Here is a 15,876-nt window from a genome sequence, read left to right as displayed (position 1 = left end):
CAGCACGCAGAGCTGAGAGTGTTCTGAATCTTTTGGCACGTATTGAATTCGGCACCTCCTTCATTCTCACGCTCTGCCTTTTATTTCAGACAATACTCAAAATCACTCTTGTGTTCCAGTGAGGGGGGTGGGTTTAATCCTCACTTCTATTTCCTTGCACTCTACTACGTGGGTAACCTATGGAAGAAAAACGGTAAACTTTAAGAATGAGAAAAAAGATGACTGGAGATGCTGGAACATGTTAATAGGAAGACAACCAGAACAGCAATTGCTAAACCCACTAGGTGTGTCCACATGCTATGATGGATCCTCTCTGTCTGCTCATCCTAGTAATTGTAGAGGAGCTGGAGATGCTTAAGTCTCATAATAGAGCCTCAGAGGAAGCTGTAAAGTGAGAAACAATTTAATACAGTGAAGCACATAGTTCTGCTGGGCAAAGATTTAAAACAAAAAAGGTTGCTTCTGTAATACGTATCTTCACAGAACTGCTTTAGCAAAGCATTGTGTTTCTAGAAATGGGATTCAGGGATGATTCTGAGCATGAGTGCAAGCACTGGGGAAAAAATAATTATGAACGTACTGCTGAAAAGAGGATGCTACTATTAAAAAGTTCAACTAGCCACAGGCACATAAGCCACATATGCTTCTGAGATAGCCTCAGAGAAAAAGCTTTGGTTGAGAATGTATATGGCATGAACGACTGTTCTAAACTTGCAGCAAAAATACATGCTGATAGCCTGAGCCCACTGTAGGTACTTTGTTAGAGAACTTCCATTAAAGGCTAAGTTACCATCAGCTGTATCGCTTGTTTGAAAGTCATTTTGGAAAGACTGCTGATATATTAGTAAACTTGTTCATATTGAAAATCAGTCTGCGTGAACAGGTCACTTAACTCATTGGAAATCATTTCTTTAGGTTTAGGAATGCACAAAAAAAAGCCCTAACTGCACATTTAATCACAAAATTCAAATCGCTGAAGACAATGAGTCAACTTCCATGACAAAAAGAATTGTGCATGCCCTTTATTTTTCAAAGCTCCCACTAGAGAAGAAAAACTAAGGTCATGGTTTATGTAAACTTGCACTGCATATGTAGCATCGCTGTTTTTATTACAGTGTGGTCGCCTTGCCAAGGATTGTTTGCCGTAAGTTTGAAGAAAGCGGTTAAACCTGCCCACAACAGTGCATGTGGAGATGAGACTTCAGCTGATGAACAGCAGCTTAACTCTACCACATTCAACCCCAGTCAGACAATCTACAGCCTTAGCCTGATGAAAGGCTCACCAAATTTATTCTGATACATCTCTAACTCTCAGCTGATGATTTTTAAACAAATATAGCCAGAACTTCAAGTGGGTAGAGGTGAAAAGCCCTAATGATGTAACTGCATTTTCACATTCAGGAATCACAGGGAGATGATGAAATCTCAGGTGAGTTTGTGTACAAGGGTTCCACCGCACCCTCTCTCAACCACTCCATGCTGGCAAGCTTTTACTCAGTGCAAAGAGATTACAAAACTATTAAATAATCTTTAAAAAGGTAGTTTCAGAAAGCTTTATTGAATACTTCTGAATTTGTTACAGCATCAGAAAATTACATTTTGTATTAGCCTGCTTTACACTTTCAAACCAGTTTCACACACTGTTACAGGAACTCTGTACTGCCATCTTGCAGAGCAAGTAGTTTAGTTTGTAAGCATATATAGTGTTGTTTCAATGTGATGGTGACGGGCCTGAAGACAGAGTTGCTTTGTCGCATGACGACACCACAGGCAAAGAAAACAGAGATCTCTTAAAACACTGTCATGCTGGTAAACCATACGGCTGGTCCAAAGGCTCTTCCCTTCTGCTATCTTGACCAAAAAAAGCCAGATGCAGTCCCATGCTATCACACTCTGTTGTTCACCACAAAATAGGCACCGATTTTAGGCTTGTAGCAATTCTGGTGGTAATTAAGAAATTTGTTTGTTTATTATGGGAGTGAGACAAATTCACTTTATATAGACTATCAGAACTTTGTGCAGATGATGTCTTACTGCGTAAATGAGAAAATCATTCTCTATGGGATTCTTAAGCCCAACAATTATTATTTTTTAAATTACTTTCTTATATTAATTTCCTAGATACTTTGTATGTCTACCTTGTGCAATTAACTTTCCTGTTGCCTTATTTGTTAAATCCACGCTGGCAAATGCAATATTTCTTCCTTGCTTCAAAATCTGAGCTGTAATCAGTATCTCTTCTCCAATCTTAGCAGCAGAAGTATATCTTCAATGAAGAACAAAATTAACAGGTAAGAGGCTGCACAAATCCAAGAATATTCCTGCATTTTACATCACCACAAAGGGAATTAGCAAAAGTGAGTAATAAAGACACACATCGCACTCTAACTGCCTGCTTGCAAATCCCCACTTCTTAAAAGTCCTTGAGTTCCTCTCAGCACTGCAGTGGTAATGCAGTGTAAGAGTTATCTGAGAAAATGGAGGATAGAAAGAAACCCATTGGCTTGGTTCTGAGGAACCAAGTTCTGTTCCGTTTTGGAGCAGATCTTTGGGTATCAAAGATCTCGGTTAAAAGTTCAGCTCCAAGTCCTATTCCAGCTGCTGCTGGCTCCCTACAGCCTTTCTAAACCAGTCTGGCTGGTTCCGTTGCAAAATGTCTCTGTTAGAACGGCTTCAGAAGGTCATTTCTGTATGGAACCTAAGCATAGGTTAACTGCTTCCCATACCCTGGTCAGAGAAAAGTCATGGAAATCTGGGAGGCCTTCAAACTTCCCAGGTTTAACGCTGTTTCCATTCATTAGATAACTGTTTTTATTTATGTGAGTAGGAGGGTGTGCTTTTAAAACACACTCTGCAGGGAATAGGAAGAAAGTCCCCCACAAAACGCCTGGAGAGAATTAGGAGCAACATGACCCAACCATGATCTGAGGTAAGGGAACAGTATTCAAATGTTAAGAGTTAGAGGAGAATGTATAATTGCTGGATATAAATCTTATTGAGATAAATTTCACCAGCCAGTCCATTTTTACACATGACACCATGTCAAAAGTATGTCAGTCACACCTAATGCTGATGTAGCACAAGCCCCATTAGTTGACAGGGGGCAGGGCTTCAGGTTTGTTTCATTCTCAGAGGCTGCTGCTGATCCTCTTGTGATTAAAAAGAACAAGTTTCTCTGCTTCCCTCTGTTCTTTCCATTACTGAAATAGCTTCCTCATGACAACCCTTTAAAAAGCTCCTTCCCAAAAAGGAAAAAGTTGTATTAGAGCAGTATTCGATATCCAATATCACTTGTTCAATGAAAGCAGTAGTCTGGGTTAAACAAAGCTATTAATATTGCTTCAGGTAACATTTCCTAACGGTTATGCTACTCAATCATTTTGGATCGCCTCCACAGAGAGCACTTTCTTAAGATTTTAGCCCTTATGTAATTGGGTAGGCATATTTGATAGTGTAAATAATTCAGATGTTGGCCTCTTGTTATACTACTGTAGGGGAAAAAAACATAATCATAGGAGAATTTCAGGTTTTCATTTCCAGCGATTTCCTGGTCATCACAGTGGTAGTATAAAGCTTACATAGATGCTCCAGTCCCACCCGCCCAGTGGAGAAATCAGAGGGTGCTGGGGGAGAAAGGAGGGAACCTGGTAAAGATACAGATCACTCCCCACTTTTAAAGCTTTTTTCAATTTTTTTTAAGACAGTTTTGATGAGGGGTTACTTTTCCAAGATTTTTAGTGCTCTGTGTTAGTTATTCCAAGTAGGATTATTTTAGTTCCAATCAGTCATAATCTCTTCATTAAAAGTAACGAAGCAAAGCTGACAAGCTGTGATAGCATGATCAAAGGTTTCAGAACAACTTTTTAAAAAAAAAAAAAAAAAAAGACACTGTGCTTTAAATTTGCATTACAGGAAGAACTATTCTCAATATAAAATCACCTTTAAATGACCTAGAGCAAAGGAGTTTTCCTCCAGTGGGAAATTCTGATTCAATCTGTAATTCACCCTCTATGTGAGCATACAACAGAGCTAAACTGTTTCCTGGTTTAGTATTTCTCCTGTTTTAACATTTTATGGACTAAACACTAAAAGTGTTTACAGAAAGCTGCTTACCCTAGATTTTGGTGTTTGAGGACACACCCTTAACATATCTTCACAAGCGAAGACAGAAGTTGAGCCAATTTCATAAGACTAAAATTTACCACGTATCAACATCCCTTTACATTCTATGACTGAATGGGTACTGTCTCTTAAAGGCATGTAACAAATAAAAGCTTAGGGAAGTCCAACTCAAATTTTGCAACCAAATAGCAATATCCCCCAAAACAATCCCCCCTTAATTTATCACAAGACGACTTCTGAAACCAAAGAAAACACCTTTTTTAAGTGAGTACTACAGCCTAGAAATGACATACAATGGAGTCAATACTGCGTTAGGGGAAGAAAAGTTAGTATGTTCTGGTAAACATGGTGGATGATACCTACGTGATGTTCATGTCCACACTGACCCCAGGCACTGCTCTTTCTGTGTACAGCAACGCTGTTGTTGACACCACATCCACAAGTGTGGCTGTCAAACCTCCATGTAACGTGCCACCTCTGTTTGTATGCTCCTCCTCTACTTTCATTTCACAAACAATTTTTCCAGGAGTTGCAGAAAGAAGTTTCATCTGTATAACCAAAAAAGGAATAAAAAGCTTACTGACAATACCAACACTCAATACTGCCCTGAATCAAACTGAAAGTAAGCCTTGTTTAATTCTGGGACTCTGAGGCAAATTAGAAGATGGAAAACATAGTAATTCAACTGTCACATTAGGTATTTCCATAAATTTTGAGCAGAAGATTGTTGCCTTAGAAAAATTTGTATTTCTAGTGCAGATAAATATTTAAACTGACAGCTTAACAAAACTTCCATACGTGCTACGCTCTCAGGAATTGCTTAGGAGACAACATCCTTCTTCAATTTTCCTTTTGCTTTAATCTGTGACTGAAAAGCCAGATTAGAGGGAACATAAAACTGCTCTGACCGTGTGTACCATAGCTGTGAAGGCGTATTTGTTAGCTCACAACATGGAAACGAGACTGACAGTAATTCATTAATCATTATGCTAGAGCAACCTCAGTAAAAATCAGTATTTTGAAATGAGCACTGGAAATGCTAATCAGATCGGCCTCCCTGAACTGAAATTCATACTCCTGGGTAGAAGTATCTAAGGCTGTATCACACTGTATTACAGCATCATGACTTGAATATACACTGTTATTCCAGCCCATAGGTGTTAAACAGAAAAATTACGGTACATCTATGGTACCATGCTTCCCCCTGTAACCAACACAAGAAGCTGGATTTTTGAGACCAAGAAGTTACTTCAAAACCTGAAGGCAGATGCAAAACTGGGGTAAGTTCAGCTAAGACTTTGAAGTTCAGCATATACATTTACACCTACAACTAGACCTTTAGACTGTCACAAGTGAAATGTGGGCATAATATTTATTATAATTCCTACTAATTTTCTAATTTTCTAATTTTTTTAGAAAGTTTTTTTTAACTTACATGTTTCCATACCATATCAGCTGAGTTGGCTTAAATCTTTTTAATCTTAAAAGGAATTAAGATTGAAATGTCTCCAGTTTCAGTATTCCTTATTTATAATGCAGTGTAAGAGCTCATTTTCAGCCAATGTCCCTTTCTGATAGGCCGAAGTTTGTCCAAATTTTGCAGACAAATGATACCAAGATAAATGATGATGCAGTTAGTACATAGTCCATCTACAAATGGAAAAAGCTGGAATGAAGCAGAGGGAAAATCACTGAGGCAGCGTCCTAATGTAGAAATAGCACCTTGATCAATGAAAATCCCAAGTCCTAAACCAGGCATGCTGTGCTGCACTGACTGGAGGCCTAAGTTTCTGATAGAATTTCTAATGAGGACTTCACTGACGCTTGACACTGCGAGCAGATGGCTTCCACTACTGTCAGGGAGTGCTCCAGTCCATCAGCAAGGCAAGGAAAGCATCTGGTTTCATTTGTCACTGCTCCGATCTGGCACTAGCTGCCTGCTCTCCTTGACGAAAATAGTTCAGTATTCAAACGCTTCCAGGACTTACACAGCTAGAGCTGCTGGTTTGTACTTCTCACAGCCCTTCTGTGCTTGTCCTCCCACGTGTCTGTCTCAGTGAACAGTATGCTGCTTTGGCTTCCAGCCACTACTGCGATGCACTACTTCTTTGGAGAAGAGGCTTTAAAACCCACAGTCGTTAAGCCCTATGCAGATACCACATTGGAATTAAACCAGAAACCAAGTCTGATGCTGGAGCTGAAAAGTTTCAGGCTAAAATCTGTCTTCTCCAGAACAGGAAAAATCTTGAGTCATATTTAGTTACAGTAAGAAAGGCTTCGGGTACCTCCCAGAAAAACAGCAGATACTTTAAATTCAAACAAAACTGTACTTCTACTGTTGTTATGATTATGTTCGTAGCATCATAATCCTAGAAGTAGATTGCAGAAAAAGTCTAAAAGTATTCCAGAGCAAGGAAGGAAGCCTGTCTCCCAAGGCTCACTTCTAGCCAGCTACCTTTATGAGCTGACATACTGCATTTGCTCTCCACTTAGTAGAATTTTAAGGTAAAGGAGAGTGAAGTTATCACAGCGAAGAGGTGACTAAGAACTGATTGCACTCTTTATAAATAAACGAGCTTCTTAAACTTAAAGCTTTACACTTTTTATATACAAGACCAAAATATCTTGGAGAAACAAGACAGTAAGAGTTGCTTTACAAATAGTTACTTTCTATTAAATGCACTGGATCATGGAGCTGTCAATGAAAGCACTGCTTCCAATATTACATTTGCTCCTCTACAATGCAAAATATATGAATTTTGACATGGTTGTTTTTTTTAGATATATTTACTGCATCATTCCATGTCACAGTTACACAAATAAATAGAAATTAAATGGAGAATTCTAGCATTGCAAAATTTAATGAGAACACTGAAACTGCTTCACAGGACCACCCTACACAGGAGCTCAAGAACACATCAGCTATGCTACTGCACACTACAAAATTTAAGACAACACAGTAACGTCACTTCAACTTTTTTGATCATAACGTTGCATTACATTAGAGCCATACCAGTCAAATACATTTCTTTACACTAGGCCTTGTGCAGAAACTCACAGAGCACTGAGGTGCTCGTGCTTTCAGTCTGACTTCAAGGTGAGGTGCAAGATGTTATAAATAGCTACTTTTTTACTTTTAAACAGAGAAGAGTAATAATTTATTTCATAATTTCACAGTCCTGAAAGTTAGCTTAGTCACAGGTACTCCAAAGGGAAGAATACGGGTTACTAAATAACTCATAGAAGGTTATTCAGCACAATCCTCGTCTTCAGAGAGGTACTGGAAGGCAGCCCTAGTGTTTAAAAAGAGTTAGTGAATAACAACTGTGTTTTCTACCGTGTGTTACCATCACGGCCACACCCCCCGTTCGGAGCTCTTGAATCCGGGGAAAACAACGGCAGGCCCGCACCGCCGTGCTCCTGAAGCGCCCGCAGCCATGCCACCGCGGTCGGGGTTCAACTAACCCACCGCAGGCCTCGGCCTTCTCCAGCTCCGGCGGTCCTGGCTCGGGGGCGCCGTTTGCCACGCCGCTGCCCGCCCGAGGCAGCGCCTGAGGCAGTACTGCCCCGGCAGGACAGCACGGCTTCGCCAGACCTCGGCCGAGACTGTAGCTGCGAGACTGCGCCTAAGGAAACACACCTCACCCTGGTTCAAGCCTTTTATTCTGCGAGGGGAAAAAAACGGCTTTTAAACGAGCAGCCCCGCCTCGAGCGAACCGCCGTCTCTCCAGTCAGAGCCTGCCGTTAACGGCCAGCCGCCGGCGGGACGCCCTCCCGTGTGCCCCTCCTGGGGGCCGGGCCGCGCCGCCCGCAGCCCCTCTCCCTGCGGCCCGCCCGTACCTTGCGGAGCACCCGGTCGAAGCCCTGCGACTCCACCATGTACTTCATGGCCTCCCTCAGGCTCTCCACCGTGAACCCCATGCTGCCCGCCCCGCCGACCGCCACCCGCCCGCGCTCCGGAACGGCAACCCCGGCGGGCGGGGCTTCGCCCCAGCTTCCGCCCGCCCGGTCCCGCCGAAGGGGCGTCATGGAGGAGGCGGCGAGGGAGGGGCCGCGAGAGGAGGACGAGGGGGCCCGATGTCCGCAGGCGGGGGAGCCGCTGCCGGAGGAGGAGGAGGAGGAGGAAGAAGAGGAGGAGGCGTTACACCTCGCCAAGCGGAGGAGGGTGCTGTGCTCCGAGTTCGCCACCATCACCAGCAGCGACGCGGAGGTGGCGCGCAGCTTCTTGGTCGGCAACGACTGGCACATGCAGGTACGCCCGGGGGCGGCGGCGCGGGGCTGCCCCGGCGGCGGCGGCCCCTTCTCTGCCATCTGCCTCTGTGTTTCAGAGGGCGCTGAATGCTTATTTCGAGCCGCCGATGGAGAAGGAGGAGGATGAGGCGGCGGCGGCAGGCGGGGTGCCGCCGGCCTGCGCGGGGCCCGGCAGCTGGTAGGTGACCCCCGGGGCGGGGGGTGTGTGACAGGAGGAGGTGGGTCGGGGGCGAGGGGAGCGGTGCTTCCGCCCTCCCCGTAGCTCCCCGGAGGCAGGCTGGAAGGTGCAGGGGCCCCCATACCCGGGGAGAGCCATCTCCCGGGTCGTAGCGTCCCCCGCCCCGGGGAGCAGCGCTCCTCTCTCCGCTTGACTTCACACCTCTGCTGCCATGTGGTGAGGCAGGCAGTTTCCGTTCCTCACATTTATGTTTCCACACTAGTTCTCGTTGTTTCCTAAGGCTGCCCCCTTGGAGGGGAATAGCCAGCTCCTCTTGAGAGGCTGTCAGACTTGCAGGCTGCGCTTTCTCTCTGTGGATGCTTCAGCTGCCTTCCTCTGGGCTAGTAGATTGTGAGCCTTTCGGAGAAGGGACAAGGTAATTTTCTTTTCATTGCCTTGTCTTGTGCAGCAATACATAGGCAGATTTTACTGTACACACACACATTTGTATATGTGTAAACTGTGCACGTATGTCATATACTAGATGTACATGTATTTGTATTTCTATAAATAAAATTGACAGGTATGTGCACACCTTGTTAAATATACCTGTGGAAGTTAAGATTGAAGATCTGTGTCTTACACACACTGATGATCTCACAGCATACCGGTAGGGCATACCAAGGGTATTGAACTGCATGTGGAGTGGAACTTTTACAGATCCCTGCCATTCACAGTCCTGAGGGAGGCTTTTTTCCTATAGATTTATTTATTACAGACTTACATGTTATATAGAAGAGCCCTTATGATCTTTATAGTTATGAATAAGCTGTATTTGATAATAGCATACCTGTTTCTGCTTGATATGTATGTATGTATGTATGTATGTATGAAAAAATGCAAGCCTACTGAACATTAGCATTGGTCTCTAGGTAGTCCATGATGAGTCAGAATGTATCTGTATCAAATTGGCAGCACTTTTTACTTTTCCAGCCTCTGTCTGTCTTTGCACTGTGGGTTCCTTCTTGAGCTGGGGCATGCAGGATGTGTTGGGAGGGAGGACTATTTGGAGACCTCCCAGTCAGGGGAAGATCACTGCAGACCACACAGACTTTCATATTTCATCTCATAGTCCTTCAGGTTACGGTATAAATATAAAAAGTCATCATGGAAATATTGGAGGCACGTACCATGTTATTTACCTACTTAAATATCCCTTAGCTTCCTCGCCTTTGTCTGCTTTTCTTTTTCTGTTCAGTTTAGATTCCATGTGCATGGTAGCACAATCTTACATTGTGCAGCACCAAGTACAAAACCAGCACTAAGTTCTAGGGAATAGATTTGTTTTTGTTCCAGGCCTTATTTTCATGTGTGCATACAAATTCTGTATTTAAAAATAAAACTCTGGTATCCCGACTTTGCCAAGATACAGTTTGTCTAGTGTTAGCTATACTATTTAACATATTTTATTACAGAGTTTCCCTTTACTCCAGGAATTTACATTGGATCAGTGTTGTGGTTTAACCCTGGTGGGCAGCTCAGCCCCACACAACCACCTGCTCATTTTTCCGCAGTGAGATGCGGGAGACAATTGGAAGGGTAAAAGTGAGAAAACTCATGGGTTGAGATAAAGACAGTTTAATAGGTAAAGCAAAAGCCGTGCACGCAAGCAAAGCAAAACAAGGAATTCATTCACTCCTTCCCATGGGCAGGCAGGTGTTCAGCCATCTCCAGGAAAGCAGGGCTCCATCACGCGGAACGGTTACTTGGGATGACAAACGCTGTAACCATGAACATTCCCCCTTCCTCCTTCTTTCCCCCAGTTTTATTGCTGAGCATGACGTCATATGGTATGGAATATCCCTTTGGTCAGTTGGGGTCAGCTGTCCCAGCTGTGTCCCCTCCCAACTTCTTGTGCCCCCCCAGCCTACTCGCTGGTGGGGTGGGGTGAGCAGCAGAAAAGTCCTTGACTCTGTGCAAGCACTGCTCAGCAATAATGAAAACATCCCTGTGTTATCAACACTGTTTTCAGCACAAATCCAAACCACAGCCCCATACTAGCTACCATGAAGAAAATTAACTCTATCCCAGCCAAAACCAGTACAACCATGTGTTAGCAGGTAGAGTCTGATTTTCTTTAGTAACACAGTCCCCAAACAGTTACTACGCTGGGCACTCAAACTTTGACAGCGTTGTTTAGCCTTTATCAAATCAACAGAGTAGACAAGGCCTGTGTTTTTGAGGTGGGATTTGGGGTGAATATTCCCAAAGAAAATGACTATCAATTTGTCACAGAGTGAGTTTGCACATGTACCTCCCTAGGGGGTTTGGCAATTGGAAGAATCTCAGCTGTACTACAAAGATGGGCACATAAAAGCAAGTCCTGGCTGCAGTTCTTTGTTTCTAATATGCTGGAAAGTGTTTGAAAAACTAATGTACACAGCCTGCCTCTGGCATGGGGAAAGAGTTGGATTGCTCAAGTGCTTTGGGACTACACTGGTCACCGTCTGATTAACTTAAATCAGAATGGTAAATGTTACTTTGTGTCTATAAGGAGGAGGAAAAACCACTTACTTGCCTGTGTACTGAGGCTCTGTATGGCTGAAGTCTGTATGTTTTCGTTACTGTGCTTTTAAATTATGCCGAGATCAATACATGTTAACTTATTTGTTGGGAAAGTTTTAGATGGCCACCTGTAAGTTGTGATGGGTCTAAAACATTTTCCTTTAGAAGATAAGGGAGGTAATTGCAGGAAGAATAGTAGTATGCATGTTGACAAACAGGTAAACTCTCTCTTTAGTATCGACCTCACAGCAGATGCAACTACTAGTAATGCAAGTGTCAATAGTACAGACTCAAGGCAACAAGAAGATGACAGCAGCTTCTCACTGATAACCTGGAACATTGATGGGCTGGATCTAGGAAATCTAAAAGAACGAGCTAGAGGAATCTGTTCTTACCTGGCATTGTAAGTATAGCTTCATCTTTGTATTGTCATGTACCCAGCTTTAAAGGAAAAAACAAGCTTCTTGTTTTAGATATTTACAAATCTTCATGCCCAAATTATCTTAACGTTAGATGTAACAATACAATCACTTTATAAATGCTAAATAAAAGTTGATATACTGGTTGGAAGAGGTGTGAACCTATGCAGCATTCCAAAGGTTAAATATTTTGCGATGGCTACTTTAAGAAGCTTTTTTATAATGAACAATACTGTTCAAGTTGCAGTCATACATCAAAAGCATACTTCATACTTCCATCCTGTACATGAGAGAAGGGTAAAACTGCAAGAAGCTTGTTTGTCTCATTCCAGTAGTATGAATAACTTCACACTAGAGCAAACTGTTTGAAACAGCAAAAAAGATTTTTCAGTGAAATGTGAAAAGCGGCTCTCTTGCCATTACTGTTACTTGTCTATCAAAAAAGAAAATGTGCAAGGTAAGATAAAAGCAATAGAATCTGTGAGTACCTTTTATAGTTCCACCAGTGGAAGCCTCCCATGAATATATTTATGAGCGATTTAACAATTACATAAATTGATTTATCTTAATACAGTAACTTATCAGTGTAAATTAAATGATTTAGACAAGTGATAATTTAAGTTCCTCTTAAAACAGCAGAAACCCCTTAACTAAATCAACTTTCACTTGATTTTGTTAATCTGGGGTGACAATATTTTTCTTCTGTAAATAAGGCCTTAGGTTTGTCCTTCACCTGCTTAGAGCAGGGCTATTCAGCAGTGTAGCAAAAATAGGGACAGCTGTAAAGTCATGCCTAAATCAGCATTTTCAGGAGTGCTGCCCCACATGAACTGTTATTGATTGCACAGCTCTAAGAAATAAAAGAGCTTGACATTGATGAGACCGGAGAAAATGAATGGCAGGTTACCTGAGGGCATCTGTTGTAAGGGAATGAGGTGGCGGTTGGAATCTCCGGGAGAACTTGGATGTTGCAGAAGGTGTTCCAAGCTTCTTTGCAGCTCTTAAGTTGAATTCCTCGTGTATGTAGTATATGAAACCTGTGCAAATGTTTGCAAGATCAAGGTATAAGGAAGTAATGCATTTTATTATCATGTCAGTTCCATGTCCATAATAATCATTGTTTCGTCCCTTTTAACAATGGTGATGTGTCTACATGCTACTAAATATGATGGAGAGAGTTTTTTCTTTTTTTAAAAAACAGATTCTTACAATACCTGGGAAGACGAGGACAAGGCGCGCCTGAAGTCCCTGACCCTGTTCCATTTGGCCTCAGAGTGTAACAGTATTACCTTTCAGTAGTTAATTTAAAATCTTGTCTTGCCGATTTCAGATACAGTCCAGATGTTGTGTTTTTACAAGAAGTCATCCCACCACATCTCTGTCTTCTACAGATGGGAGCAAGCAGTTACACTATTATTCCAGGTAAGAAGTAACCCTCAGTTTCTAAAGACAGAAACTGGAAAAAGTAAGTTCAGTTTTATTCTGTCTCCCTTGCCAAAATCCCTGACCATTTGTAGGAATGAAAAGAGTAAAGTGAAGAAGGGGAAGCACTTAAATTACTTTCTGTGTTTTGGTATCAAGATATAGTTTGATGCAAATTATGTATGTGAAAAGCTTGCTTGCCTGGTGGTTTCCTTTGTATTTTTTAAGCATTTGGAAAGACTGATAGCAAGGGTAGCCAAAAAAGTGCCATAGATAAGTCATTTCTTAAATACTTGCATTTAAAAAATCTGAAAAATTCACACTGCTATTATGAAACTTTTAACTAATGACTTTGTACATCTTACAAATTAACGTGATTCTCCCAGGTCATGGTAAAAAGGTCTCTTTCAGAAGCTTAACTTCCTTATGGCATGGCAGAAGATATCCTCGACCATTTCTTTCCCTGTTCCTCTTTAGGTAACATAGGTGGCTATTTCACTGCCATAATGTTGAAGAAACCAAGAGTGAAGCTACTGAAACATGAGATAATACCTTTTCCAACAACCTCCATGATGAGGAACCTTTTGGTTGTGTATGTGAGTGAATCAGATGTACTAAACAGCTGTATTTCTGCCTTCAAAACAAAAAAAAACCAGGAAAGGCTGGACTGGCTTTACTCTGTGACAATCTCAAACAGCAGAAAAACTTCCTGTCCAAACATACAAACCCAGTTGCATTTGATACTAACAAATTTTAGTCTTTTATGTAAGTTACTGGCCGTACTTTATTTTCAAGTCTCATAACCTCTGAAAACGAAACTAAAAGCCTGTTACCCTCCTGTAAGCCACTTTTCCTCAATGTAAAACTAATATTAACCAGAGCCCTGTCATTCAGTAATTTACTTTGTGATTAGATTGTGTCTTTGAACTAACTTCTTATCATGGTGTGGATAATAACATTGCCTCTTTGTTTCATGCACAGGTGAGCATATCTGGTAATGAACTTTGCCTTATGACCTCTCATCTGGAGAGCACTAAAAATCACTCTAAGGAGCGTATGAAGCAATTGCAAATAGTGTTAAACAAAATGCAGAAGGAGTCTGAGTCCCACACCGTTATATTTGGAGGGGATACAAACCTCAGAGACAGTGAGGTAAATAGAAATAAGCAACCCTGTTATTTTGAGAAGGTATTCTGACAAAATCTTCTTAGGCTTTTCTGTTGTCTTTATGAAAAATGACCTGCTTAGGCAGAACAGAGATACGCAACATTTATTTTTAAAAAGTGGAAGCGTGACTAAATAGAAGCTGTGGCACTGCTATGCTGAGGCATTGCTATAGCTGAGGTGATGTATATGAAGAGCTTCCCCCCCACCCCTCAATAACAAAATGCTTTATTGGCAGTATTTGTATCTGAGAAGATGCAGGGATAGTCAATGAAGTTTTGACTTCAAAAGTATCTTCTCTTTTGAGAACCTGATCTTTACTTGCTCAACTCTCCGATTCTCAGAGAGTTAATGCTTGTAGAATCAATGAAAGAAGAGGGTGCTCTGGAGAAATGGATCTTGGGAGTTTAAAATTAATCCCCCATCATTGGGACATTCAAAATTAGAAGTCCTTTTTGGCTGCTGATATTAAAAGTGAAATTTGTGTATTATTACTAAAAGGTCAGTGTTTTATCTTTCCCTATCGTGAAATTCCGTTGCGGTGAACTGGAACGACATTGTTTCAGAGAACATGGTGTTGACCCCCATACCTCAAAATTTCAAAGCTGAATGTTTATTTTGTAACACGTTTTGGATTTAGAAAGTACTACAGGAATTGGTCATGCTTTAGAGTATCCTGAGAAATACCACAATTTAGAAACGTCTCTGATATCTTTAACAACTCATGTTTTGCAGAAAAAAGTGATATTGTCACACATAACTCAGTTCTGTTTTTGAAGGTAAAATTTGTGAATTCAGTATCTTGTGGACTTTTCCCCTCCTTCTGTTTTCAGGTTACTAAACTAGGTAACTTACCAAACAACATTACGGATATCTGGGAGTTTTTGGGTAAACCTCAACACTGCCGCTATACTTGGGACACCCACTCCAATACCAACCTGGATGCAGTGTACAAGTGCAAGATGAGGTTTGACCGCATTTACTTTCGGCCTGCAGCAGACGGAGGACATATTATTCCACGAAGTATGGACTTAATCGGATTGGAAAAACTAGACTGTGGCAGATTCCCTAGTGATCACTGGGGTCTTCTGTGTAACTTTGATGTGATACTGTAAAAAGAAAAAAGGCTTGCATTGTTAGTTTTTTAGGTGATCTGTTCTTGTTTTTACAAAATTTTACCCTCTCAGTTTAAGTAGGATGTATTTAAATTTTCAACCCTAATGCATTCTCTGCTCTTGACTTATGCTGGAATGGCTTCATTTCAGCCGGGGTTCCCTTTTCCTCATTGTATGCATCTGTTCTTGAATCATGTTTTTTAAATACTTCTTTTTAACAATGTTCGCAAATACAAAAACAAATTCTAGTTTTAAAATGGGAGGAAAAACCTGTAAATACAATTCATAAACATACTCGGTGGTTTGAAAGACACTTTTATTTTGGCATGTATTGTAATCTCATAATAAATGCTGATTTTTTATTTTAAGAATGCTTTTATTATGCCTGCTTTGTTTCTTTTGTAGCAATTTCCATCATTCTTTACAAGTCTGTCTTTTGTAGGGTGTTTTGTATTAGCTTCTGAAGCTTGTGTTGTACATACGTACACCTTCAGGCAAGACAATAAAGGAGCTGAGGAAAGAATGACTAGATTCTCACAGAAAAAGGGTTTCTTAAGTAAGAATTAAACAAATATTGAACAGCTTTAAGAACAATATGCCTTCTATTCGACGAGAAAAGGATTTAGGCAGATACATGGAAGTTGTTCACTTTGGATGGTGT

General features: G+C 41.5%; 2 protein-coding genes across 4 annotated transcripts; one reads left to right on the top strand and one right to left on the bottom strand.

The window, feature by feature from the left end:
- Positions 1 to 53: 53 nt before the first annotated feature.
- ACOT13 (acyl-CoA thioesterase 13) lies at positions 54 to 8,097 on the bottom strand. Of its 3 annotated transcripts, XM_076330112.1 has the most exons (5): positions 7,963 to 8,033; positions 5,558 to 5,788; positions 4,486 to 4,670; positions 2,139 to 2,266; positions 54 to 177 (listed from the first exon to the last, which is right to left on the bottom strand). In XM_076330112.1, exons 2-5 carry the CDS (start codon positions 5,570 to 5,572, stop codon positions 134 to 136), a joined length of 372 nt encoding a protein of 123 aa, XP_076186227.1. In that variant the 5' UTR covers positions 5,573 to 5,788; positions 7,963 to 8,033; the 3' UTR covers positions 54 to 133. The 3 variants fall into 3 exon arrangements, with proteins under 3 accessions (XP_076186227.1, XP_076186230.1, XP_076186229.1); XM_076330115.1 differs by lacking the exons at positions 54 to 177; positions 5,558 to 5,788; positions 7,963 to 8,033 and adding exons at position 4,769; positions 5,186 to 5,419 and having other exon boundaries at positions 1,540 to 2,266; XM_076330114.1 differs by lacking the exons at positions 54 to 177; positions 5,558 to 5,788 and having other exon boundaries at positions 1,540 to 2,266; positions 7,963 to 8,097.
- A 37-nt stretch (positions 8,098 to 8,134) lies between these two features.
- TDP2 (tyrosyl-DNA phosphodiesterase 2) lies at positions 8,135 to 15,587 on the top strand. Its single transcript, XM_076330111.1, has 7 exons — positions 8,135 to 8,374; positions 8,451 to 8,551; positions 11,331 to 11,498; positions 12,845 to 12,936; positions 13,414 to 13,532; positions 13,918 to 14,088; positions 14,934 to 15,587. Exons 1-7 carry the CDS (start codon positions 8,150 to 8,152, stop codon positions 15,213 to 15,215), a joined length of 1,158 nt encoding a protein of 385 aa, XP_076186226.1. The 5' UTR covers positions 8,135 to 8,149; the 3' UTR covers positions 15,216 to 15,587.
- The last annotated feature ends 289 nt before the right edge of the window (positions 15,588 to 15,876 follow it).

The sequence above is a fragment of the Aptenodytes patagonicus genome, chromosome 2 (genome assembly GCF_965638725.1).
Source record: "Aptenodytes patagonicus chromosome 2, bAptPat1.pri.cur, whole genome shotgun sequence".
NCBI lineage: Eukaryota > Metazoa > Chordata > Aves > Sphenisciformes > Spheniscidae > Aptenodytes > Aptenodytes patagonicus.
Note: the sequence above shows the minus strand (reverse complement) of the source record. Positions and strands in the feature narration are given on the sequence as shown.

What these genes read in the sequence shown, in the direction of transcription:
- ACOT13 (XM_076330115.1), bottom strand. Translation starts at nt 5,277, where the DNA reads ATGGGCTGGAATAACAGTGTATATTCAAGTCATGATGCTGTAATACAG. An exon ending in AGTGTGGACATGAACATCAC is followed by an intron (nt 2,267 to 4,485) that starts GTAGGTATCATC and finishes TCTTCATTGAAG; the next exon opens with ATATACTTCTGCTGCTAAGA.
- TDP2 (XM_076330111.1), top strand. Translation starts at nt 8,150, where the DNA reads ATGGAGGAGGCGGCGAGGGAGGGGCCGCGAGAGGAGGACGAGGGGGCC. An exon ending in GCAACGACTGGCACATGCAG is followed by an intron (nt 8,375 to 8,450) that starts GTACGCCCGGGG and finishes TCTGTGTTTCAG; the next exon opens with AGGGCGCTGAATGCTTATTT. An exon ending in CAAACCTCAGAGACAGTGAG is followed by an intron (nt 14,089 to 14,933) that starts GTAAATAGAAAT and finishes TTCTGTTTTCAG; the next exon opens with GTTACTAAACTAGGTAACTT.